Source organism: Zingiber officinale, chromosome 1A (assembly GCF_018446385.1).
Source record: "Zingiber officinale cultivar Zhangliang chromosome 1A, Zo_v1.1, whole genome shotgun sequence".
NCBI classification, from domain to species: domain Eukaryota; kingdom Viridiplantae; phylum Streptophyta; class Magnoliopsida; order Zingiberales; family Zingiberaceae; genus Zingiber; species Zingiber officinale.
Window position 1 is genome coordinate 122,878,229 of NC_055987.1, and position 25,505 is coordinate 122,903,733.

General features: G+C 36.8%; 2 protein-coding genes across 5 annotated transcripts; both read right to left on the bottom strand.

Moving 5' to 3' along the window:
- Window positions 1–1,060: 1,060 nt before the first annotated feature.
- On the bottom strand, window positions 1,061–12,280 carry LOC122029967 (plastid division protein CDP1, chloroplastic-like). 2 transcript variants are annotated; one of them, XM_042589114.1, is made up of 12 exons: window positions 11,854–12,280; window positions 10,153–10,266; window positions 9,925–10,062; window positions 6,346–6,450; window positions 6,142–6,264; window positions 5,702–6,070; window positions 5,520–5,618; window positions 5,317–5,448; window positions 4,597–4,662; window positions 3,757–4,518; window positions 3,496–3,686; window positions 1,061–1,387 (listed from the first exon to the last, which is right to left on the bottom strand). In XM_042589114.1, exons 1-12 carry the CDS (start codon window positions 12,115–12,117, stop codon window positions 1,303–1,305), a joined length of 2,448 nt encoding a protein of 815 aa, XP_042445048.1. In that variant the 5' UTR covers window positions 12,118–12,280; the 3' UTR covers window positions 1,061–1,302. The 2 variants fall into 2 exon arrangements, with proteins under 2 accessions (XP_042445048.1, XP_042445054.1); XM_042589120.1 differs by having other exon boundaries at window positions 1,327–1,461.
- Window positions 12,281–13,229: 949 nt separating this feature from the next.
- LOC122029984 (E3 ubiquitin-protein ligase RING1-like) lies at window positions 13,230–22,402 on the bottom strand. Of its 3 annotated transcripts, none has more exons than XM_042589147.1 (2): window positions 21,224–22,402; window positions 13,230–13,500 (listed from the first exon to the last, which is right to left on the bottom strand). In XM_042589147.1, exon 1 carries the CDS (start codon window positions 22,332–22,334, stop codon window positions 21,258–21,260), a length of 1,077 nt encoding a protein of 358 aa, XP_042445081.1. In that variant the 5' UTR covers window positions 22,335–22,402; the 3' UTR covers window positions 13,230–13,500; window positions 21,224–21,257. The 3 variants fall into 3 exon arrangements, with proteins under 3 accessions (XP_042445081.1, XP_042445072.1, XP_042445065.1); XM_042589138.1 differs by having other exon boundaries at window positions 21,216–22,402; XM_042589131.1 differs by having other exon boundaries at window positions 21,229–22,399.
- Window positions 22,403–25,505: the final 3,103 nt, after the last annotated feature.

Genomic DNA, 25,505 nt, shown 5'->3' on the forward strand with positions numbered 1-25,505 from the left:
TCAAAATGCCCCCAGCAACACTCAAAATTCAATTTCCCCCTAAGCTTCAGACTTATTCCCTGCCTGAATCATTGAGTTTTGCACAGACCTGTTTCTTTAGACTTAAAATTCTCCAATAACTCAAACCTAATTTGTCTGTTCATCAACCAACACGGGCAAAGTGAACAACACTGAGGACAACAAATTAAAGGGCAAAGAAAGAAGAAAGAAGAAAGAAAAAAAAAGTTAGTACAGTAGGAGAAAAAGGAATGGACAGTGACAAAGCATGAGGAAAAAAAAAGGAGGCAAATTGCAGCAATGGAGGCAAAGCACCAAGACAAAAGCAACTTACAAGAGGAGGAGCTTAAGTGGAGTTGGGTGGCCACAAGCAATGGAGCCACAGCTGCTGACTCACCTTCCATGCATCTTGTTGTGCAGCAGAAGCCAATGTAGCCTATGCCCACGTTTCCTTGACTGAACTATGCCACAGATCTTCCAAAAGCTCTCTTTCAATGCACTCAGCACCCACCCAAATTAAACCTCTCCTGGGCTCCACCACGATCCGGTACCAGAAAGGAATCCATAGATTCCTGCACTCTTTTGTGCAAAAAAAGGCAAAGACACCACAACGACCACAAAGAAGGAAGAAAGCTAGAGCTACCAGTCGAAAAGTGACGAATAAGCTGACTTAAGGCACTGAGACTCACAGGAAGGAGATTACCTGCTGGTTTAAAGAGACAGATGAATGGCTCCGAGACAGTAAAGCTCCGAGTCATTGCAGCATGAGGAAAGCCTACTGTGCTCACCTCAGCATCACCAAAAGCAATATGCAAGTTGGGAAGGCAGCAGGATCTTATACAAACTAGGTACTGTTAAAAGGATGAGTAATTGAAGATTTTCACAATTCTTCTAAAATCAAATCCAAGCTAAGAATCATCCAAGCATACAAACGAATCAAAACATGCACTTTTTGCAAAATTGAAGTCTGTTTCCATTGCCTTACTTTGCAGATTGTCCAAAGAAGAGTTAAGAAATGAATTTAGCAGAATGAACTGTTGGGCCGTGTTTTCAAGAGTCAAGATTAGCATGAGAATACCACTCAATAGCAACTGAGAAATAAGGTTTCCATTTATACACACGATTGAAACTTCTGTCTTGGTTCAGCAACAATGACATCCACAATTATAGTGAAAAAGAAAAAAAAAATCAACTAATCTTCGAAATTCCGTGCCTTATTACTTTTCCACCTGCATGGATGTTTAATCTCGAGCTAAAATAGGCTCATCTACAAATTGCGGTAGAAAAAGCTGCATCTGAGCAGGGTCATATTTGATTCTCGACACCACCTTCACAGAATTTCCATGAACCATCTTCATGTCTTCTTAAAATATAGAAAACTTTGTATGAGCTGGGCATGTATTAGTAGAAAAGAGGAATCAGCTCTCAAGTACTCCACATATCTAGCATACATGCAAAATGTAACTTGCAAAATAAAAGAAAATTAGAGAGACGAATGGACCAAAAAAAAAACTGAGAGCATTATTTTATAAAAGGGGATAATAAATTAAACTGCAAAAACAAGCACAAAACATCAACAAGAAAAAATATCCAAAAACAACCGCAAAGTTTAATTTTTCAAAAGGTTTCATTAATGTCAAAATGTCCCCAAACATTTATATTTTGCTATCAAAATTTCCCCTCTGAGATCCAATTGCTGATTTTGCCTTTCTAAACTACCACTCAAATCAATCAGTTGTTATTGAGAGAAAGCATTTAGCCAGCAAAATGAAAATAACTTGGGAGCATTTGACAATAATGAAGCCTCAGGGGCATTTTAAAAAGCAATTAATTCTTAGAAGGCATTTTGAAGCTTATCCCCTATCAATGAAGACGTGTCAGTTGAAATTAAGCACTAAGAAGGTTTGTGTAATTGCTATGTGCCTCTACAGGTTTAAAATAAAAATTGTGACATTCTGGTAATGACACTTTGTTATGCGAGGATTACATAATTAAAAAAATAATGGGTAATTACATAGAGCTATCAACTAAAGCCTAAGTACACTTGGACACCTACATTGAGTTTCAATTATATAGGGGATCCCTTGGAACTAAGGCTGTAAACAAGCCGAGCCGAGCCGAGCTTTGGGGTGTTCAAGCTTGTTTGATAAGATAACCGAGCCGAGCCGAGCCGAGATTAAAATGAACCAAGCTTTTGAAATGAGTGTTCAAGCTTGGCTTGGTTTATTTTTTTTGAGCTTGAGCTTGTTTGAAGCTTGGCTTGAGCTTGGTTCATTTAGATGTTATCAAGCTTTCAATTCAAGCTTGGCTTGAGCTTGGTTCGAGCTTGGCTTGAGCTGGGTTCGAGCTTGGCTTGAGCTTGGTTTGAGCTTGACTTGAGCTTGGTTCGTTTAGATGTTATCAAGCTCTCAATTCAAACTTGTTTGATTGTTTAAAACTTTTAATTGTTTGATTGGTTATTAAGATTGATAATTTAAATTTATTTATTTATTTAGTTTAATTTAATTATTTATTTAGGATATTGAAAAGAGTTTTATTAATAAATATGGTTCGTGAACATTGTTCACGAACGTTAACAAGCTGAACACATATGTGTTCAAGCTTGTTTGTTTAGCTTAACGAGCTGTTCAAGCTTGTTTGTTTAATTAATCCTATGTATATTGAACGAACATAAACAAGCTCTTACCAAGCCGAACACCAAGCTTGTTCACGATCGCTTGGTTCATTTACAGCCCTACTTGGAACTTGAGCATGTGAGGGCGGCTTCAATCATATCCCTGAACAAGTTATTGTTTATTACCTCATGCCTCCTCAGTTTAAACATTGCACAAGGTAAATGACTTGGTTTGATATTAAGATTCCATGAGAAATCCAACTTCACTCAAAATACCAAAGCATTTAAGAGTATGGAGCCCATGCTATTTAACAATACCTAATAGGACTCACCTAACCATGTGAGACCAACAGGAGGAGTTCATCTCTTATTCCATCAAACTTATATTTTCCTTAGGTTATTTTCTCTTCAACGTTTTTTGTTTAGTCAACCCCTTCCCACATCGGAGTTCTAGTTGTGTTGGTTAATGTGAACCCAATGGAACCAAAATAGACATCCTATGTGCAGTATTGAAAATCAAAGGAGATAAAATCTATTATCAAGCCATTAATAAAAAATATTAACTACAGAGCCTTAATGTAGCATAGATAAAAATGTTGAGATGGCTATAGCAGATTAATAAATTACAAAAACATGTATATGTAAGTGTACTATAGCTCTGACCACCAGAGGACCTTTAAGTAGTGATAATATGAAATTTTAGATATGGTAATTAAACACAAACACATTAAGTAAGCAAGGTCTAGTAGTTTAGGTGCATAAATCATTGGCATAGTATACATTTAAATTTAACACAAATCTAATTGTTGATTTTAATTTCAGATTTTTAATTCCATCGGAAAGTAATATAACAGATTTTAGGTTATACTAGTTTGAGGAAGAACCTGTAATAACTTGGCGTTTTGGCCTCAGTACCATCAATAAGCTCAGCAGCTTCCTCAAGCAAAGCCTCAATCTCGGCAATCTCACTATCAATTCCGTCTGATAAGATCTCAGCACGCACAATAGAAGTTTGTAATAAGACAAACCTCCAAAAACAGCATCTGACTTTTGCCGACGAGGCTAAATCTTGCCACTAACATGTATCCAAATAAGATAAATGATGTTAAGATACAAGGGGAAAGAACATGTACTTCAAATTTTACCTTCATAAGCATGGTTCCAGAAAGAATACTGGGAAGCAACTGAATTTGATGCTCAGGACCTAAAGCCTCAGCCTTTATATATTGCCATTGTTTTACCAGTGCTTCTGCTTCCTTGATTGGCATTTCCTGCTTATTTATTGCAACAGAAGCTGAAACAGGGGATGAAACATCCTGACTTGGCCATGTCTGTTGCAAACTTCCAAAATTAATTTTATTCTGAAAGTTTTCGCTCAACATTACCCAGAACTTCCACATTTGACTAGTTATACCCAGGTCTATAGAGCCAGGTTTGCAATATTTAATATCAGCAGCTTCACTAACAATGCGAGGTTGATATGATTTCGTTGTATGTGGAATTCTAGAATGAGTAAATTGCAAAGCAAAGAGCTTAAACGAACCCAGTAATATACATCCAAAAAGAGTCATATAGGCAATCATTCCAGCTGTATCTCCTTTCATAAACCAACTTTCCCAGAATCTTTTACGATCAGACTCAAGATTTTTCAGCTGAGATCGCAAGGAAGCAGTACCAGCTGTGCCACCTTCTGCCTTTTGCATCTGCAAGTTAACCGGTGCAAGTTGCTTGACAGCTTCACCCAGATGGTTCGTTGAACTAACATGCAAGGCTTGTCCGCAAGAAGCTCCATGCTCAGGTAAAAGATCAAACGATGATACAGATTGGATGGTAGAAGCAAGTGCTTTCTTAGCTATTTGCTGATTGCCGGTGATAAGAATTCGCTTTGGCCTCCCAAAGAAGTTGGTCTATGTTGTACACTTAAAACTTAGATATTTGTGCAAACACCTTACACAATATTACATCAGTCCACTCCAAAGACTTACCAAAGAAGGGGAGCAATCTCGTGTATCTGGAAAGAGACAAAGAACTTCGTCCTTCAACCAATTTTCCTGGTAAATTTCAGTAGTTCGTCTGGCATAAGACAATTTCAACCTTAATGAAAATTCTCTGATCAGCAACTAATATGCTCATACACAACAGTTCATGGAAGTGATCCCAAATCACATCTACCATTTCCCTCATAAAATTCAACTAAATTTATAGTGCTTAAAATGCTAACATGACCTTGACCTGAAAAGGTCCAGTTTTACATTATGCAGAAAATTCAAGAATCAGCAACAATCATCTGACTGTGCTTTTCGCTTTTCGTACAACAATATTTAAGAGACTAAAACTTTCATAATTCCAAGAAGTTACAAGAGGTTATTTGAAACTTGGGCAATAAATCCTAGAATCAAACAATGCAATTAAGACTACAAAATTAAACCTTTTATCAGTAACAATTAAATTAAAGATACATGTATACAGCTCATTAACCAAATAATCTTTTTGATAGATGTGTCATTGGACCAACTTAGATGCTTGCTTTTAGCAATTATCATAGATGTAAATTATTCTGAAAGTATTACTATTTTTTAGGTAGAAATTGGCACATAACTCGAACACCTAAAACTACTTTAATTACCAAAGTAGCCAAGAAATTCAGCTTGACAGTGATCTTTAGCTCAATAAAGATAGAATGTAACAGATTAAAACACACATACCAATGCTTGATTGAGAGAGCCCGTGTCCTTGTTCTTCTCCATTACGCTCATACTCGACAGCGAATTCTGTGTGGTAGAACTTCTAATAACTAAAAGTTGGTTAAGCTTTTCAATAGCCTCCATCCTCCCATGCTGAAGACAAAGCAACTCATAAATAAATATGTAAATGAACAATGACAGAGGTTTAACCCAGAATAAAATACCTGGCCAAGAAGAAACGAACAAAAAGCTTCCTCAAACTTCAAGTCTGTTGCTCCCTCTGATGCAATTAAACACTCGCATATGTTTTTTGCTCTAGTGATCTACATTAATATAAGCATGAAATTTGGATTAAATAATGGCATAAAATAGTAACAAACCATTGTCACCGGCTAAAGGATAATACCATCTCAGTATTTCTTGTTGAGAACCCAAGAGCAATATGAGCCATCATGGCCAAATAAAAACATCCGAAATCAATTATTACTTTTTGACTCTGAGACTCGATTGATTTTTTGTTCTTGCGAATAACAGCCAAAGTATCCCAAGAAAGCAAATCTACTATTTCAAGTGCTATTAACTTATTCATAGCCTGACTTAAGAAACATGGCCAATCTTGAACTCTACAGGAAGGTTCAACATCCAGACCCTGTCTAACCAATTCTTGCAATGCAGCTAATGCTCCATGCCTACGCTCAGTACTCTCAGGAGAATGTGGCAAACTCAAAAGCTCCAATGTGCAAGCAGGCGCAAGGTCCTCTAAGGATTCTTCAATCTGAGAATGCTCCATCAAAAACAGTCATTTCATGCAGAACTCTCAAGTAAATCATTAAGAAGGATAATTACCTGTGATAATAATGGTATTTTATGCAAAGAGATGCTACTCCTTAATAGATACTGAGCACGTGCAAGTGCTTCAAAACCTTCAGAAATCTTTGTTTTTTCAAAACAAACCTTGGCAATTGAACACTGTCAAAGAGGGAAAAACAATCAAACACAATAAAACAATCGTACAAAATAATTGAATTTATATATTGGCTAATGCATTACTTCAGCTAAAGCCATCGAGAAAATCAAATCATGGTTGTATGCCTTTGCATTAGGAAGTTTCAAAGCTGCTTGGCCAATTTCCAAAACCAGCTTTTCTTCTCCTACCTGCATCAGATTTCGAATCACCTGTCACATTTCTCAAAAGAAAACAATGCAAAGTAGGCAAGATTACAGTAGAATTTCATCTCCTGTTTTGACATAATGAAAAAGTTGGTAAGTGCTTAATTGATAACAGTGCATATTTATGCAGCTGCGGATAGAAGTTGGAGATGCCAACTATACCAATTGGGAAGAACAGTTTGAATGCCCATAGCATACCGAGTCGGTGAGGTCAATCATATTGTCACACCTCACTAGCATCAGAGTATGTCAATTTTGATGGGATTTCCATGAAGTGGGATTGTCTCAATTTCTATGAATTGTTATCAACCGATGTGTTTGATTGGATGATTGGACATTGAACTTGGTTTACTTTTGCATCTATTATGGCTTTTTGGTAAATAGTTAAAGGGTCTATGTAAATCGATCAAAAGATAACATATATATGTACAGCACTAGAGAAAAATTCCAAATGACATGGAATCAACTCCCATTCCGAGGATCTCCTGTGCATGATTGTGTTGTCTTTTACACCAGTTGTCTGCATTGCACAATGAACCTTGACACACCTAGATAATCCCCTCTCATCTTCACAATGCATGCTATTGTACACACCACATTCAGTTCATCAGCTTCATCTCGTAGCAAATCTTTACAAATTTCTGCATAACAAATATATGCATCATCTTCATCACAGTTCCTCTTTGTTGCAGCTACTTCTTAGCATCATGCCACCGTCAGTTTGGCAGGACATTTACTCAGTCCTTCCTTCACTGTAGATAGAGAGGAGATTGATTGGGTTTTGAAATCAGACTTGTTGCTCACTATTGTTTCTTGGTAGTGTCCTAGTTTCTCCTCCACTGCAGAAAATATCAGTGTCCTTCTACATATACAAATTGTCGACTGCACCCTCATAGTGATTCCACCAATTTTCCTTTTTCCGCCGCAAATTCTTTTCCACAAAATTCTTCTTCTGTGAGAACTAATATCACCTGCTTCTGCATCTCTCTACAGGCACAAAATTCAGCAAATTGCAGATTCTTCAATTCATCTTCTGTTAGCTTTCTCTTATCATCTCAGCTTCCTCCAAGAATAATATCTCACAGTGAAGATTCTAGATATCTTTGTTTTTGCTTCTGGGTAGATCCAGCAACCTCAAGCTTGATTCTTTAACCGATTTGGTCATCTTCCTCCTTCAGAAGCCTAAGGGCCTATAATCATCAACAAGGAAATCTCACAACTTAGCAATATGATGTAATGGTGACCTTCTTAGTAAGCCCTCCAGTATTAGACACACCATCGGTCTACTGGTTAGGAGTAAGCCCTTTTGTTCAGAGGCATGTATATGGGGCAAAAACTTGAGATCTATATTCAAGAACCTCTGGGCATGTTTGGTAATACTTCCCTTTCCTCTAGCCTTGTACCAAAATCTTGTCCAACCAATATCACTCTACACATATCTGCAGAAGGCATTGCTTAAATCACTCGCACTATCAATCCCACTTTATCTTTATCAATGTTCTACATATGTCTAAATTTTCTCTGAATTTGCTATCTATAAGCAACCTTAATAGGTCCAATCTCAAAGCGCAGTGAAGCCACACAAAGTAGTCAAGATTGCGTTAGAGACAGGATTTTACAGTCCAAACTAACCTAAATGATCTAGATCATAAGAGCTGAATTAGTTTAGGATCTTATGAACATATGGTCCAATCTCATGCTTATCATTCCTAAGTAAAATCTCAATCCCAAATACCCTGACCGGAGAGATGTATATACATTCAGTATGCATTTCAAAATTTGATATTTGTTATAGCAAATAATTTTTCATGTCATAGAATTTGAAATGTGAAGGGGAGCCTTGGCGCAACAGTAAAATTATTGTCATGTGACCAAAAGCTCACGGATTCGAATCCTGGAAACAACCTCTTGCAAAAAACAAGGTAAAGCTGCGTACAATGGATCCTTCCCCAGGACCCCGCATGACAGGAGCTTCGTGCACCGGGCTGCCATTTTTTTTTATAGAATTTGAAATGAATTTTTCAATTATACAAGATTCTTTTACCTTTCAAGTAGATTTTAATTATTGACATTATCATCCTTCTTATCACTATCACTCATCTTATGAAGTTACTACTTGCAATAAAAAAATGGAGCATTAAGAATTATATTGTATTTTTCATATATTTACAATCTGAATAATATTTTAAATGTTCAGATTAATACTACATATTAATTAATACATATGATGAATATATCATATATAATCCTAAAATATTTTATTAAAATTATAGAATCTTACATTCTCACACTCTAATGCTATAATCCAAACCTATGAACCTCTTAATGTTCATGGGTAGTATCTCAATCCTCACAACCATGAGGTCAAAATTTAAATTAAACTCCACCAATGTCCTTTCCAATTCTACTTGTCACAATCTAAATCCAACTCCAGATAGTTAACAAATATATATTTATGGACAATTGGTGAAAGTAGTTCTACTACCAGAAGTTCTAGGAGCATTATTTAATCTAGATCTTATTGATCAAACTAGGAAATGAAGCTCCAAGAACCAATATTCTCATTTGATGCATGATACATATTTCACCACTAGTAAATAATAATTTTAATTTGACTTTTAATTATCATAGGCTTATATTTGGAAGTAAGCTAAATGCAAGAGGATTACAATTAAAACTCATTAGTTGATCTAAAGCACAAGCTTAAGGATTTAAAGCATGTCGAATGTTGGCACGACATGATACAATAGTTGTACCATGCTACGATAGATCTAAACTCAATTACAAAATGATACTTTAAAGATGAAAAATTAGTCATGTTTTCCAATATTCTGAATCTACCAAATAGAACAAATCAAAGTGCATCAAAGTCACTTATCTTATTGGTTATCACATGCTATAATTATAATGAGAAATTATTAACATATGATGTCCATTTTATTTCAAAGTTTTTATAAGTCTCTTATGGTATGTAAACATATAAATGGCATAGGCATTGCCTAGGATATCACATTATTGAAGATTATTTTAACCAAAACAGGTGACAAAGGGACTTTTGTGAAGGAGTAAGTTCAAACAATCTCAGTTGTGAAGCCTACAATGAAACAGAAGCAAGACATCTTCCATTCTTCTTGCAACACGATACCCATGAAACTCCCTACAAGACTATTTGGGTGTTAACAATGTCTGTCGAGCTAAAGATGTTCCAAATGGTTCATTTAGTGGTAACAAAATAACTAAAATCGAAATATCTTTCTAGTGCTACACCAAAGCATTACTTCACCAAGTTCATATAGAACATGATTAAACTAACTGATGATAGATTTCATAAAGCAATTAATACTTCAAGAGTATTTGCATGTCAATTTAAAAAATGATCCACAACTGCATATAGTTAATGGTTACTAAAAACCAAACTTCCAACGCCCTTATTTATCAGATGGAAGAAGTCTTGCTTACCTCTTGTAAAAGGCATAGAGCCCCAGGCAACCAACACCAAGGAATTCGAAGAAAAGATTTTGGAGGAACTTTTTCTTTGACATCTCCAGCATATTCAGGTTCAAATAGAAGTTTATCCCTAATATCCATCAAGAGCTCCTACACATATACATTGAACTTTCATACTACTACAATGTTCTCATTCAAGCTTCTATATTGCTCAAACTATTCAAAAACACCATTATAGACCTGTCGAGAAACAACTATGTCAGTTGTATAGCCGTCCTCAATTGCTGAACTCTTCAACTCCATTACTGCTTTAACAATCTCATCCTTTTCAGCTTTCACCGTAACACCTAGAAGCTGCAAATTTGTGATGATATTTATTAGAACTATACCCAAGCCCATAGAGTGCATAAACAAAATCAAAATAATCAATTATTGCATATTGGTTGAATCAATAGGCTAAATCAGGAAATAAATTGTTGCTTTTCTTTTTGTTACTCTGATAGTAGCTATTTTAGTTCCAGCCACACAAACTCTCTACTAGTCTTTGCATGATATTGGAGCTATTACTCAAACAAGAATGAAACTTATGCTTGCACATTCACCCATTGGTCAAAATGGATATACAATTATTGGAATAATTGTTTTTTTTATAACTAAAAATTTTATAGCTCGGACCAAGAGTATAAGAATTGGCCGTTTGGAGTGACTTATGACAAAGAGTCAAATCAGCATATACTCCCAAGGACCAGTATACATGAATTTGCATACGGCTGAAAATCTTCTCACAATCTAACTGACCCTCACCAAAGAAACTTTTATTTCTAGCCCTCCATACATGGTGTACCATAGAAGACAAGGCAAGATGACGAGCCTTTGTCAACAATTATTGGAATAATTATTGGAAACACAAATGATGGATTTACATGCATCATAACTTGTATGTTGTTGGTTGAACTGATTGGCTCAAACAGGCAATATCAGAACTCACCAGTAAAACATTTAATTGTAAAAAAAACAAGGGAAAAGATGTAAAATAAAAGAATTTAGAAATCACTCTCATAAACTTACAGATGCTCTTTCTCAACCCCACACATCTCAGCAACAGACACATTACGTCTAAGTTGGTGCTTCTTTGAAGCAGGCAAACTATAGATCCTACTGTACAAAGATAATTAAGTGCTAATCAAAAGATATACTTCTTTTTCTAAATCCCTCATCTCTGTCACATTTTCTATATCTCTCTCAAACAAACAATTCATATCAACCAACTTTTTCAATAGACCTTATATACATATATATTTGTTGTCAATCAAAGCACAACTTCATATACCCCATGTTCATTTTCATGGGTTTCGGACGATCTTGAGCCAATAAAAGATCACAACCAACTTCTCAGGAGAAAATCATTTTGGAATCAACTTATTCAGAGCCATCTCAGCTGATCCTGCTTGAGGTTGGCTATTCGTAAAAAATATGCTTTAGTGAAATCACTCTTCAGTTGAAGTCATGAACCAAAAAGTTCTACTACCACTAACCAAATAGGCAAAAAAACTAGGAAATAAACACAAACTATGACGGTATCAATATTGAAAATTGTAGCATTAGGCTACCACAGACATAGAATACTTTAAGCTCTTGCAACTGCACGATGTCTGTCTATCTTCCAGATTTTCCAGGAAATCTACTACTACTTACTCCTTCCAAGAATAACATTGTGGCAAAACAAGCGGCATTCACTCTTAGTATGGAAACAAGTAAGTCTCTGTGTCCTCAAGGATCCTGGCATGCCAAATACAAGACCCACCCAAATTAAGTTATATAAAATGCATAGTGGTGACAAGTGATGAACCAAAACAAACGAATAAGATCAATGAACTAAACCAAACGAAGAGATCATAAGGAGTAATGAACACGATAACAAAAATTATGTTGATGTCTCACCTGAAAGCAAGTCACAGGAATGTCTACCCCATCTCGGACTTTCCCATTGCCTACGTTCGGCGTCTCAAGAATCTTCATCTTCCCCTGTCCAGCGACCTCCATCCGGCTGGGAAGCGACTTGGTCTCTGGAGTTGAGTCCCGGTGGAGCCTTCTTTCCCCAAGATAGGAGGCGCCGAAAATAGCCAAGACCCTCCTTCTCTCAGCAGGGTGTAGACAGCTCCGCCATTGGACCGGTAAGCCGAGCACCGCAGGAGACAATGCCATCGCAAGCACGCAAATCTAAGAAACCACCTTCATGGAAGGCAACCGATCTGCGGAAGATGGCTACACCGTCATGGAGCTCAGAGATCAAGGTAACGAAATAGGGTTTCGTCGAGCTCCATCCAAGGGAAATGGGATGAAATAGATCGGAAGCAAATAGGTCAAAGTCGAGCTGGGAATGGGCTCCTTTTTTAAATAATAAAAAAAAAGTAAAAGAAAAAAAGGGAGAAAAGAAAAAATCCTTGCTTTTACGATTTTATCCTTCTAAAGTCTAAAATTTTCATATTCATCTACCTTGTTTTTTTATTTTTTTTGTTTTCATTTATTGTTTTGCAATTTCGAATCCAACGGAGTAATTAAGATTAATCACTAATAATTAAATTATTTAATCCAAATGTACATAATAGATCGTAGTCATGACAAATTTAGAGCAGTATACTGTCATATGAGTCGCATTATAATAGCAATGATTAGTCCATGGTTAAGATTTTGTAGAAACATATTTATAGGAAGATTAAGGGATTATAAACCTTGTATAAAAATCACAGATGAAATCAATCATAAGAATAATGTAAATGATATCACAGTTTTATTAAATAAAAATTGTATTTAATGACCCTACATTATTCAGGCCAAATTAAATCAGAATGATTTGTTTTTCAATTTGTTTAGATGTTAAAAAAAATTATTAAACATTCATCCCGTTCTTTAAATTTAAACGGTTGTAGAAAATTTTCAATGAAAATTATAACTCCAGCCAAATAATAATAATAATAACATATCAATCTCTAAAATCATAACATAATGTACAAAAGAATAGGAAGAAAAAAAACAACATGAAAATAAAAAAGGGAATGATAACCTTCTTAAACTTTGTCCATCTTTTAACAAAGCAACATGAAAAGCATTGACGAACATTTCTGACATCATTTACAAGATAAAAAGATGAAACTTGAGAGAGAAGGAACGAAGAATTTCTTCAAAGAGGTTTGAGATAAAGACTATAGTAAAAGCAAAAAAGAAGAGCACATTACAAATCCAATCTGGCTAACCTAGGCACAAACATATAAACCATGGGTAATTTGAAGAATGTATTGTAGGCGTAAGACAATATATGAAAATTAAAACAAGAAAAATTAAATCTGCTAAATGTAACATATATAAGCCAAAAATAACACAGGCTGTTCTATTTTTTGGCCCCATTCAGAAGTATACAAATTAATCCCCACCAGTTTAGACTTTAGATAATCATAAAACAGAATGCAAAAATATGAATAAATCCGAACAAAGTTAAAAATTGCTTATGTAACTGTAACCAGAAGACTCATGTTGCCATAGCTGCGAATCTTGAACTGTTGCTTGGACAACAAAGCATCAGGGTTCATCCTACAAAAATAAGGGAAAAGAAATCACGTAAGAACGTGGGAATTCGCTCAAAAAGAAATTATTAGTCCATAATTCTCTCAAAGCATAAGGTTAATTACATGACAATACAAATAATTAAACGAAACTAAATCATCATCTCCATGCTTGTGGTAGGTCAGGTGAGTTTATTTCATATGATAAGAACCGCCAACTTTGATTTATATACCTTGATCACATCCAGCTTTACTGACAACATTAATCTATACATAGCTATTTGGGATCAAGTAGCTTATCTCTCCACTGATAAATGAACTCACGCATTTACATACTAACTTTTTTGGAAATGGAGGTACAATTAAATTAAGCAAACACTTTTCCACCCATATTTTTTTTTTTGTTTTTTGTCTTCAAAAGCATGTTATCCTCAAATATATTTCCCCTGGATGGGGAAGCTGCGCAAAATTTGTAGGCTAGCTCAAGAGGGAGGAAAAGGAGGGCGTCATACGAAACAACTTTGTTGAAAAGAATCAACAGTTTTGGCACTACAAACCTAAATATGAAAGTGTGTGAAAGTTTAATTTGGACTCTAAAGGAAGGGATGCAAAAAATTCAAACAAACAGAAGAAAAGAAGCTAATTAATAAAAAAAAAAAAATTCAAAGCACATTCACACGCTATTGAAAGAGCTGTATGTGGCAACCCTTGAAACAACACAAATACTGCTCTGCTATGCAGCGTACAGAAAAGGTAGGTAACCCCAGCAAACTTGTCAGAGTTCCTAAAGCCAATGAACCCAAAAGTCATTCAAGTCTATTTTTTGGAAGCATTACTTACAAGATAGGTCAACATACTCATTAATGTCCGAGACCAATGGTTGTAGCTTTAATTTTTTTTTAGTTGGAATCCGTTATCCAACTTACGCCAACTAATGCTGAGAGTGACCAATCTCGCTCCACAGAAGTTTCCCACCGGCCACTAGGATAAATCCGAAAGCACTCGTAGTGAACGGCCCATCAGCCCAGCCTTCTTAGGTCAATCGCTCATTCAAGGAAATTTATCAATTAATTCGCCAAAACTTGGACTCGATCCTTAGATGCCAAGAAACTGAGAAAGTGTCCTGCCACTGTACCATTGCCCGGGGGCAATGGTTGTAGCTCTAATAAACAATAAAATAAGCGATAATAAAATGAGATAGCATGCACATATTCAAAGGCAGCCATAAAAGTGTTGAATCTAATAAAATAAAAGGTGTAAGAGTAAAGGAAGATCAAAGAAAACATTGTCAATCAATGTAATAAAAAAATGAGTTAATCAGGTTGAATATTACTAATGATGTAGATTTGCATATTACTAATGATATAGATTTGCATAGAGCACAATAAAGAGAAAAATATCATACACGACAAAGAATGGAGGAAAGGATGATATCAATGGAAGTAGAACCACAAATTAAAGTCACAGCAATGCCTCCAGCCACGGGAACAGTCTTCAATCAGATCCAATGTGGAGAAGTGGCCCAATTCTAGTACATTAGATGTACTGGAGTCCAAGACCCACCTTAGGCATTTCTCTATGCATTTAGGTGAGTTTGTAGAGCTTGATCCAAGGGAAAGAAGTTGATACCATTGGATGATCATAACAATAGCCCAAAAAGAGCTATGTTCTCCTTTTCTCTCAACTTGCATCAAAGGAATATAGATCAGAGCAGAAAGAACAGAAGGAAAAAGAAGAAGAGAAAGATGCAGGAGAAGGCATAGGAAGGAGCAGTAAGACAAGGTGCCATAAGGATAGTGGGATACAATGAAGAGGAAGTGGGAGATTGGATCATCTTAGATTAGCAAAAGTTGGTCTTATTCTGACCAGGCCCCAAGATTAACAGGAGGCAGCAAACTCGATGTTGGATAGAACTAACTCTAACATGCCCATTAAAGATCCCAGTCATTAGTTTAATTCAACACTTCACACAAAATATGGATCAGTTGTGTTCAAGTTATGTATGACAGTTCTAGGGCCTAAAGGAAGCAAACTATCTGACAATTTACTATGAATGAGAAGGCTAAATAAGTAAGATATATATAAACAAAAACAACAGTTGAAATTTGGAGCTAATATAATAATATGTATCTCAGGTTTCATTAAAATTAAGTAAACTCCAGTTTATTCATTTAGTACACCTATTAATCATAGTCAGGAAACCTGACACGTATCATAGTCAGGCTACTACATCTTTGGTAACACTATCAGCATAGGGTCTTCCTGTTAGATGTAATGTTTGCAAGCTACAAAGTCTTCAAATCGGATATTAGTTATTGGAGTTCTTTATTATATCAGTATATATCTTCTCAATTGAATAACATATTTTTATCTCTCAATAGACAAATCTAAAGTAGGGATTTCTTCTTTTCAAGAGGGAGAATTCGTCTGCATGATTGATGCAATGGTGAAGCTTTTGATCCACACCTACACCTTCCTCTGCATCCCAATTCTAAACAAATCCTCGCCCTTTGCAGAAAATTCTTTTCCACACTTCTGCTCACTCCATGCTAGAAGCAATTCCTCATGAGATCATCCCCACTATGGCTCTACAAGGTATTGCTATTGCCTTCACCTAAAAAGAGAGATTTCCCCTCATCAAAACTTCTCCTTCACCTCAACCTGATTGACAGACTCCTCAAAACCCCTTTGGATCCTACAGCTCCCTCCTCTCTGTCTAACTGAGTTGACTGCGTCATTTGGACCATCAGCTTCATTGAAGAAGGCATCACTGGATTAAGACTCTTAGTGTCCCCCATTATGAGTCACCAACCAAAGGCAAAGATTTGTCTTTGTCTACACCACACAAGCTCCAACTAAGCCTCCTCACTCTGCCTCTCGGCCATCATCATTATCACCTTCTCCAATGGAGCTCTTGCTATTGATGCATTCAACCTTGTCATAATGCTGAGATCCTACATCAGAGAAGAAATTTCCATTAATTGTTGACTGGATGAATTATTGACATCCACCACTATGATCCTTTCCCTTCTAGTTGTACCTTCTTCCCCAAGACGAGCAAATTTCTCTCTTATTCAGTATATCTGCTCCACTGTTAGTCCAAATATAGTAGATCCAACCCCATTTGAGCTTCACTTCCCACTCAAAAACGATACCAGAGATTCCTATAGAAAAGGGGGGCAATGGTATTGAAAAGATCATAACAGCAATCTAAAATATTTAGTATCAGCGTTATGTATCAGGTCTTCTGCTCTCATATTCTTTATCTCAAATCCACACACAATAATCTCTTTGTTTTACCATATATTTTCATCCTGCATTTGTTTGCTGACATTATGTGCACGCTTGAAGATGAGATTAAATTTCTACTTGTTACTTCCAACATCTCATTTCAGAGTTCATGCTATTCTGTCTCTTTTTATATCATTTACCAGAAACTAATCTAGGTTCCATTTAAAAAAAAAAAAAAAACCTTATATAAGAAATGTTAAACCAGACTAGACTCAAAATACTTGGAACCCAAAACCAAAATTGGACTTAGAAAATTGAGTTTTTCAAATTTGTTTCTGTTGGTGCAATATCCCTCAGGTCAAGGTTGACCTGGGTAACCAAGCTGAGTCTTGGTTTGGGTTTAGATGTTTGACAATAAGATATTGATTGAAGAAGAGTCAAGTAGGTCAAGGTTGACCGGATACTTGACTGGGAAGTCCTAACTGGGATGTTAGGCAAAATGAAAGACCTAGTGAGTGAAGCTAGGCAGTATGAAAGTCCTGGTGAGTGAAGCCAGGCAGAAGAAAAGTCCTGGTGAGTGAAGCCAGGCAGAAGAAAAGTCCTGGTGAGTGAAGCTAGGCAGATGGAAATCCTGGTGAGTGAAGCTAGGTGAAAGTCCTAGTGAGTGAAGCTAGGCAGATGGAAAACCCTAGTGAGTGAAGCTAGGTGAAAGTCCTGGTGAGTGAAGCCAGGCAAGGGAAAATCCAGATGGATCAAGGATGATCGGACATCTGGTGCTGGGAAGTCCAAGTAGGTCAAAGGATTGACTGGATACTTGGCATGAAAGAAAAGTCCAAGTAGGTCAAAGGGATTGACCGGATACTTGGCACAGAGAAAAGTCCAAGTGGGTCAAAGGGATTGACCGGACACTTGGTAAGGGAGTCCTAGCAGTCGAGGGAGTGACTAGATGCTAGGCATGACATACCAACAGTCAAGGTTGACCGGATGTTGGTTTGGGAGGTTGGGACTTGGTTTTGGACAAAATCTTCTGGATCGATCGATGGATCGATCCAGCTCGGATCGATCGTGGATCGATCCGCACCGCCCCAATCAGAGCTTCGGATCGATCCGTGGATCGATCGAGGTCCCAATCGATCGCTGGATCGATTGGGAGGCAGTCGGCGCGATAGCGCCGGATCGATCCGTGGATCGATCCAGCGCTTCGATAGGCGCTGGATCGATCCGTGGATCGATCCAAAGCCTCCCGATCGATCGGGAACATTCAATCGATCGGATCCGACCGCGGCGCTGCTTATAGCCGCAGCGTTCGATGGCGCGCATCATCTCGATTCACTCCAGACACGCCTCCTCCACGCCTCAAAGATCGATCGCCAGCTTGAAGGATCTGGAAGCTTTCAAGTCAAGAGGCGGATTAAAGGCAAGAAGAGAAGCTAGGGTTAGGGTTTTCATGCATATCGTAAGCTTTGCGCTTGTATTTTGTTTCCCTTTCCTTTCTTCTTGTACTGAGAGTCTTGTAGGGCTTCTCCGCCCTCGGTAGTTACCGAAAAGGAGTGTTTTCATAGTGGAGGGTGCGTGCGTGGTGTGGATCCTCGGACTAGTCACCTCTTGTGAGGTGGATACCAAGTAAACCAACCGTGTTAGCGTTGTTGTATTTGTTTCTGTATTTTCCGCTGCACATCTTTGAAGGAACAAGCAACGCCGAGCACCGAGCGAACGCGACGAGCTATTCACCCCCCCCCCCCCTAGCTACTTTTGGTCCTAACAGTTTCATTTTGGACCAAGTATGTGCTAGTTTTTTAGCCACCAACCCTAATTAGATGCAATCCTTCAATCGGAAAAAAGAAAAAAGAGTTTCAAGTATGGTAAGGTCTTGTATGAAGAAAAAAAATTGCCAGATGTGTAAAACAATACATGTGGGATGCTTAACTAATCAACCTTGACTAAGTGTTGGATATAGGTCATGAAAAATGCAAGAAGAGAAAATTTTGTTTATGTTCTAAACCTAGAAGATAGTAAAATTTTAGGAAACAATAATATTCATTTTTTCAAAGATAAAATGAAGAAAAATATCTGGAATGAAACGTTTGATGATGTTGATTTTATGAGAACATTGAAGGCAAAAAATTATAATAATAAAGCAAGATAAATTCTTGGAGAATCTAAAGGTGAAGGTGTAACATGTAAAAACAAATTGGTAGTGGAGCAGGGAACACAAAAGGCTATTAGTTTAAACAAACATTTTTAAAGATTAGAAAAATAGCAGAAATTGAATATGTATGAAGTAGATAAAATTAAAGCAATAAAAAAGTTACAAGTATAACACTTTTTAAAAGATACAATAAGTTCTACAGTAGCCTTAAGACCTAAGAATAAGAAGAGATATTTATAGGGCTGTAAACATAGAAAGAAATATAGAGCCTCAGAGGCTCAGGTGGTGTTAAATGTGTAAAAGATGAAAAGGTAAAAGATTCTTGTTAATGATAATGCAATTAAGGAAAGATGAAATTTTCATTTTATAAAATATTTAATGAGAACTTTATAGAAATTTGGTTTAGATGTTGAAAAATATGGTAAGTGCAAGGATCATAATTTTTTCATATTATCAGATTAAGATTAAAGCAGCTTTAAAGTACAGGTAGCAACGAGGGCATGGATCATATCCCTATTGAAGTTTAGCTTTAGGAGATCAAGGTACAAGTAGGCTAATTAGATTACTCATTCAAATTTGATAATTAAGAAAATGTCAGATGAATGGAGGAAAAGTTATTTAGTAACTGTGTACAATGTTGTTCAGATTATAACATTCCATCAAACCATGAAACTTTGGGAAAGATTATTGAAAGGAAAATTAAACATTTCTTAAACCAATTTTGAAAAGATCAACCATAGAAACCATTTATTATTTACTAGATACAGCTAATGGAAAATATTAATAAAAACAAGGATTTGCATATAATTTTCATTAACTTTGAAATGTCTATAATAAAACCCCTAAGCATTTAGTATTGTGGTTTTAGCGAGGAAAGGAATATCTAGTAATTATGTTGATGTGAGAAAAGGTATCATAGAGTTGCTATGAGTGTGACAAATCATTTTCACGTAACTTTTGCTTTACATAGGTATTAACAGTCCCTATCTTTTTCTGTTAATATTAATGAACTTACTAACCATATTCAAGATAAATTTCTAAGATTATGCTATTTGTAGAGTGTAGATAATATTTTGCTAAATTAAAGAGATTAAATCCGAACATACAATTATAGAGAACTTTAGAAAGAAAATCTACCATGCTTTGTTGATCAGGATGATGCCATGTTGGGCGCAACATATGTAGAAAAGTAATTTAGTAAAGAATGAACATGCTAAGATGAGTGTGAAGGGATACAAGAAAGTATAAAATTAAAAAAAAAAAAATAGAAAAAAATAGATACAAATAGATGTAGAGCCAAAGAATGAGCATGCTAGTTGATGCAAGTTCAAAGTTGATAAGATATTTTTTATAGCTAGAAGAGTTAAATCTATTAGGCTCCGTTTGATTTGTGGGATAGGATTAATGGTGTTAGGGATTATTGGTGTGATAGAGAGTGTTTGGTAGGTGGAATATGATTAATAGTATAGGGATTAATGGTGTGATAAATAATCCCTTGGGAGAACCAATGATTATTTATCACACCATTAATCCCTATCCCACCTACACCATTAATCCTTATCCCACAAACCAAACAGAGCCTTAGAGTAAAGGTTGCAATGCGTAAAGTAAGATTAAGGAATAGTGAATGTAACAAAAAGTCACTTGGTTGACTTTTAAATTATGTGATATAAATTGCATGTAGCTCAATAGAAAGATAAGATTCATGTAACAACATCAAATACTTAAGACAACCATAACTTAGTAAAATTTTCAAGTTCAATAATCTAAAAGAAAAATGTCAAACATTGGTACAAATTTAAAAGTAAAAAAAATTATTATTTTCAACCCATTTTATAATGTGTGCTTGGAAATGTCTAATCTCATTTTTGTACTTGACACAAACAATTTTCTTCCCCAAAGAAGGTACTCATCCACTTAATATCTGGAACATCTTAACAAACAAATTAGACATTTTAGTCTTGTGGCTCCTCATTTCAAAACAGCAGTTACATAAAGAACCATACAGTGGACAAACATACCATTATCAGCATTAGCCCAACTAATATGCTAAAAGCACCAACATACCCATGTGTGAATGAACTTATTGACTTGAATTTAAAAGAGAGAGAGAGAGAGAGAGAGAGAGAGAGAGAGAGAGAGAGAGAGTTATCATGCATAGTTCCATCCTAAAGTGCAAGCTAACAGATTGCTTCGAGCTTTAGAACTATGTCCCTGACAAAGCCTGTTTGATATAATTAACTGCCAAATTGCCAGCTAACCTCAACATCATTAAAAAAATCAACTACCACATATCCAAAACCAAATACGACATAGAAACTGAAGAGAAACAAGAAAGAAAAAACAATTCGTAGAAGATGTACCTTTATACCTTACCTTCTCAAATCAAATCTTCTGATGGATATTTAGCGTCCATCTTCTTGCCGATCAGGATGTGGATTGGTGCTGTTGTTCCCGTCATTTCCTCCACTACCAGCATTGCTACCTTCTGCTTGCGCCTCGAACATTCTAAATGGCCATGGTAGTGAAATCCTAAACCTTCTCTCAATCATTCTAGGGCTACCAGAATCCCCTTCAGTGAAGGCTCCAGCTGCTGCCCCAACACCACTAGAATCCCTTGTTCCAGCAGTTGTCCGTGGTGAAGGGACTGCTGGTGTCCCCCTGCGTTGCTCATAGTCAAGATCATCAGTGGGAAGCTCATAGCGACAGACTGGGCATGAATTATGCAACTCTAGCCATGGCAAGATGCAGTTTTTGTGAAAGATATGCTTGCATGGCATCTGCTTGGCCTCGTTTCCCATTTCGAAAGTATCCATACAGACAGAGCACTGAGCTTCATCAGAGGCAAGCAATTCTAGGCTAATTTTGATGTCTGGAAGGTTTGCAACAACAGACTTGGCAGCAGGTGGGGTGCCATAACGATTGGGATCATTCTCAGTGAGCTGTTGTATAAGCTGCTCAAGGCCAGGGCCAATAAAGTAATCCCCTAGGTTCCCAATACCGCCGCCAGGTCCGCCCTCAACTACGACTTGGATATTGGCACCTCCGGACATTAATTGCTGGAGGTAATCCTGAAGGAAGATCATCGGATTGAAGGGAACCGCGCTAGTAGCACTAGTGGGGCCGCCAGGTCCAGAGCGGGAGACAAAAAGGTCAGGGCCGAGGAGATCTGCAAGGTCAGCAGGGTTCCTGAGGTCTAAGCTAGCGGGGGCGGGGGAAGAGGAAGAGGAGGAGAAGAAGAACGAGGGGCCAAAGGGCTGGAGGAGAACAGGATTTCCAGAGGAGTCGTAAGAGAAGGTATTTGGGCTGGGACTAGGGTTAGGGGATTCTACCTCTTCGAGGAAGCCATCGTGGCAGACGGGGCAGACGATCTCGAAGGCAGCAGTGGGAAGGGCGACAGTACGCTGGCACCGGTGGCAGTAGTAGTTCTGGTACTCAGAGTCGGCGGCGGCACCACCTCCATGGCTACCGGCGGAAGACATCGGCGGGGAGGAGAAGGGAAGAAAGCGTCAAGAAATTGGGAATAGATAGATTTGGAGAAGACCTGCGAATGGGGCAGGTATTTCAGCCGATCGAGTTGTCACGAGTCCGCCGTCTTCACGAATCTTGAAGCGTGTTTGCGGTGCCTTCCGGACGCCACGTGGTGGCGGAAGAAGAATCTAGAATCAACCATACTCAGTTTGTTCGAAGGTGCGGCTTATTGAATTGGTAAGAAACCTTCGAAGGCGCTTCACCAATTAAAGCTTGGTTTGATTAAGTTTTTTTTTATTTTTATACTTATTTCTTATTTTAAGACTTATCAATATCTTGTACGAAAACAAATAATTCTTACTATTAAATATTATATAAAGTGAAAAAATATATATATTTTAAATATATTAAATATAACTGAGTCATCCATCCAAAATAGAAAGTATAAGCATTATATTGGTGATGAAAATTAGATAATCTAATTGTATTTTGATGTTAATAAAAAATTTGAAGTTAAGTTGTATTATGATTTGATGAGGGAAATCATAGTAGTCACATGTGAAATGTCATGTTCTTGAAGATCATGTTAAGATGTTTCTTGGTCCCCTCAGGGCGGTGCGATGGTTAAGACATGGGGTGTTACCATATGAGGTCTTGGGGTTGAAACTCGGCGTGACCGAGCATAACCTCCCTCATGCCTTGATCATTTGCACTAATAGCTAGTAGTCACCCGTGATTTACCTCCTCCGTGTTGGCCTAGGAACGGGTTGGCGGGGGCGCTAGGAGCGAGCGAATCGCCTTTTTTACCACATGTTAAGATGTTTCTTGAGTCCCCTCGGGGCGGTGCGATGGTTAAGGCATAGGGTGTTGCCACATGAGGTATTGAGATCAAAACTCGGCGTGATCGAGCATAACCTCCCCCATGTCTTGGTCATTTGCACTAATGGCTAGTAGCCACCCATGATTTACCTCCTCCGTGTTGACCTAGGGACGGGCTGGCGATAGCGCTGGGGCGAGCGAATCGCCTTTTTGCCACATGTTAAGATGTTTCTTATCCGGAGGTGTAATCGAGCCGAACCGAGCTGAATTCTGGGATGTTTAAGTATGGCTCGTTTATAATCGAGCCAAGCTCGAGCTTTATTTAACGAATATATTCATGGCTCATGAGCTTATTCGAACTTTTATCGAGTCTAAATGAGTTTAATAAATATCAATTATAAATTTAAATATTCATTAAAAACTAAATTATATATTTTAAAAAATATATAATATTATTATTAAAATTTATAATTGTATTCTAATAAATAAATTTAATATATTTGTCTATGTTTTGTTGGTTGCTACTCGGAAAACCTAGAGGTTCCACTGTACAAAAATTTTGTACAAAGGTCTGAACCTTTTCCTAGCTACCATGTGTTCTTTTAAATTAAATTTTGGATCGCCTGCGGAACTTAACACGTTTGATCCAAAACTTAATCTATTCGTTCTTTTAGGTTTTGACTTGGGTCTCCTGCGGAACTTAACACGTTCGACCCAAATCACCTTAAGTTATTAATTCCATTAAATATTAATTTCCATAATCGGTTCCCAGTACTGACGTGGCGAGGCACGTGGCCTTCTTGGATATGGGAGCAACCACCACCGACTAGACAAAACCTTTTATGGAAAGATAATATTTAATTTCCTAAAATAACTTTAGGTTAACCGAAAAGAACAATCAAATCACAAGGGAAAGAAAAACAAAAGAACACTATATCGAAAACAAATTCGAAACTCTAGAATCGTATGCCTCTTGTATTTAGTATTATTTCCAAAAATAACTAGTATGATGCGGAAACAAAAAATACTAGTTATACCTTTTAGAAAGACCTCTTGATCTTCTACCGTATTCCTCTTCTAACCTCGGACGTTGTGTGGGCAACGATCTTCCGAGATGAGAACCACCAAGCACCTTCTTCTTCCTTGTAAGTTTCGGCCATCAAAACTTCTTCTAGGATGAAGAGGTTCGGCCACCACCACCATGCTCCAAGGGATGCTAGAAACGAGGCTTGCTTTCTCTCCTTCTTCTCCTTCCTTGATCCGGCCACTAACAAAAGCTCCACCAAGAGATAAGTTTCGACCAACAAGAGGAGAGGAGAGAAATAGGGCCGGCCACACCAAAGAAGAAAAGAGAGGAAGAAAAAGAATAGAGTTGTTCACCATGAAGCCTCCTCTATCCCCTCTTTTATAATCCTTGGTCTTGGCAAATAAGGAAAAATTAATAAAACTTTCCTTAATTCTTTTGCCATGAAAAAGAAAAATTAATTAATTAAAAATTAATTTCCTTTTTCCAACTTATTTGGTCGGCCACCTACAATCCACAAATCAAGGAAAGTTTTAATTAAAACAAAAATTAAAACTTCCTAATTTGTTTCTAGAAATTTATAAAAATTTCTCCAATAATTTTATCCCTTCATGATTGGTTAATAAAAAGGAAATTTTATAAATTAAAATTTTTCTTTTAAACATGTGGATAAAAAGAAAGTTATCTCTAAAAATTAAAATCTCTTTTAATCTACAAATAAGGAAAGATATCAAATCTTTTATTAATCTTTTGTAGAAACTTATAAAAGAGAATATTTAATTTTAAACTCTCTTTTAAATCATGAACATGATTAAAAAGGAAAGTTTTCTTAAAATTTAAAATCCACCTTTAATCAACAAATAAGGAAAGATTTCAAATTTTAAACTCTCTTTTAAACATGTAGATGATTTACAAATAAGGAAAGTTTTTACCAAAAATTAAAACCATCCTTTTAAACTACAAATAAGGAAAGAGATTAATCTCTTCTCTTAATCTTTTGTAGAAAGTTATAAAAGGAAATTTTTAATTTTTAAACTTTCTTTTAAAATCATGATATCCACATAAGAAATAATTTTAATAAAAATCCTTTTTAATATTCTAGTGGCCGGCCACCTAAGCTTGGGACCCAAGCTTTGGCCGGCCACCTACATGGCTCATCTACTTGTTCTTGGCCGGCCCCATTGGATGGGTAAGAAGGTGGGTATACGGTGGATATAAATCTCTATATACTAGAGGCTACGATAGGGACCGAGAGGAGGAATTGGTTTTGGTCTCCCGATGAAATTAAGCATCCCGTGTTCACCCCGAACACACAACTTAATTTCATCGATAATAATTC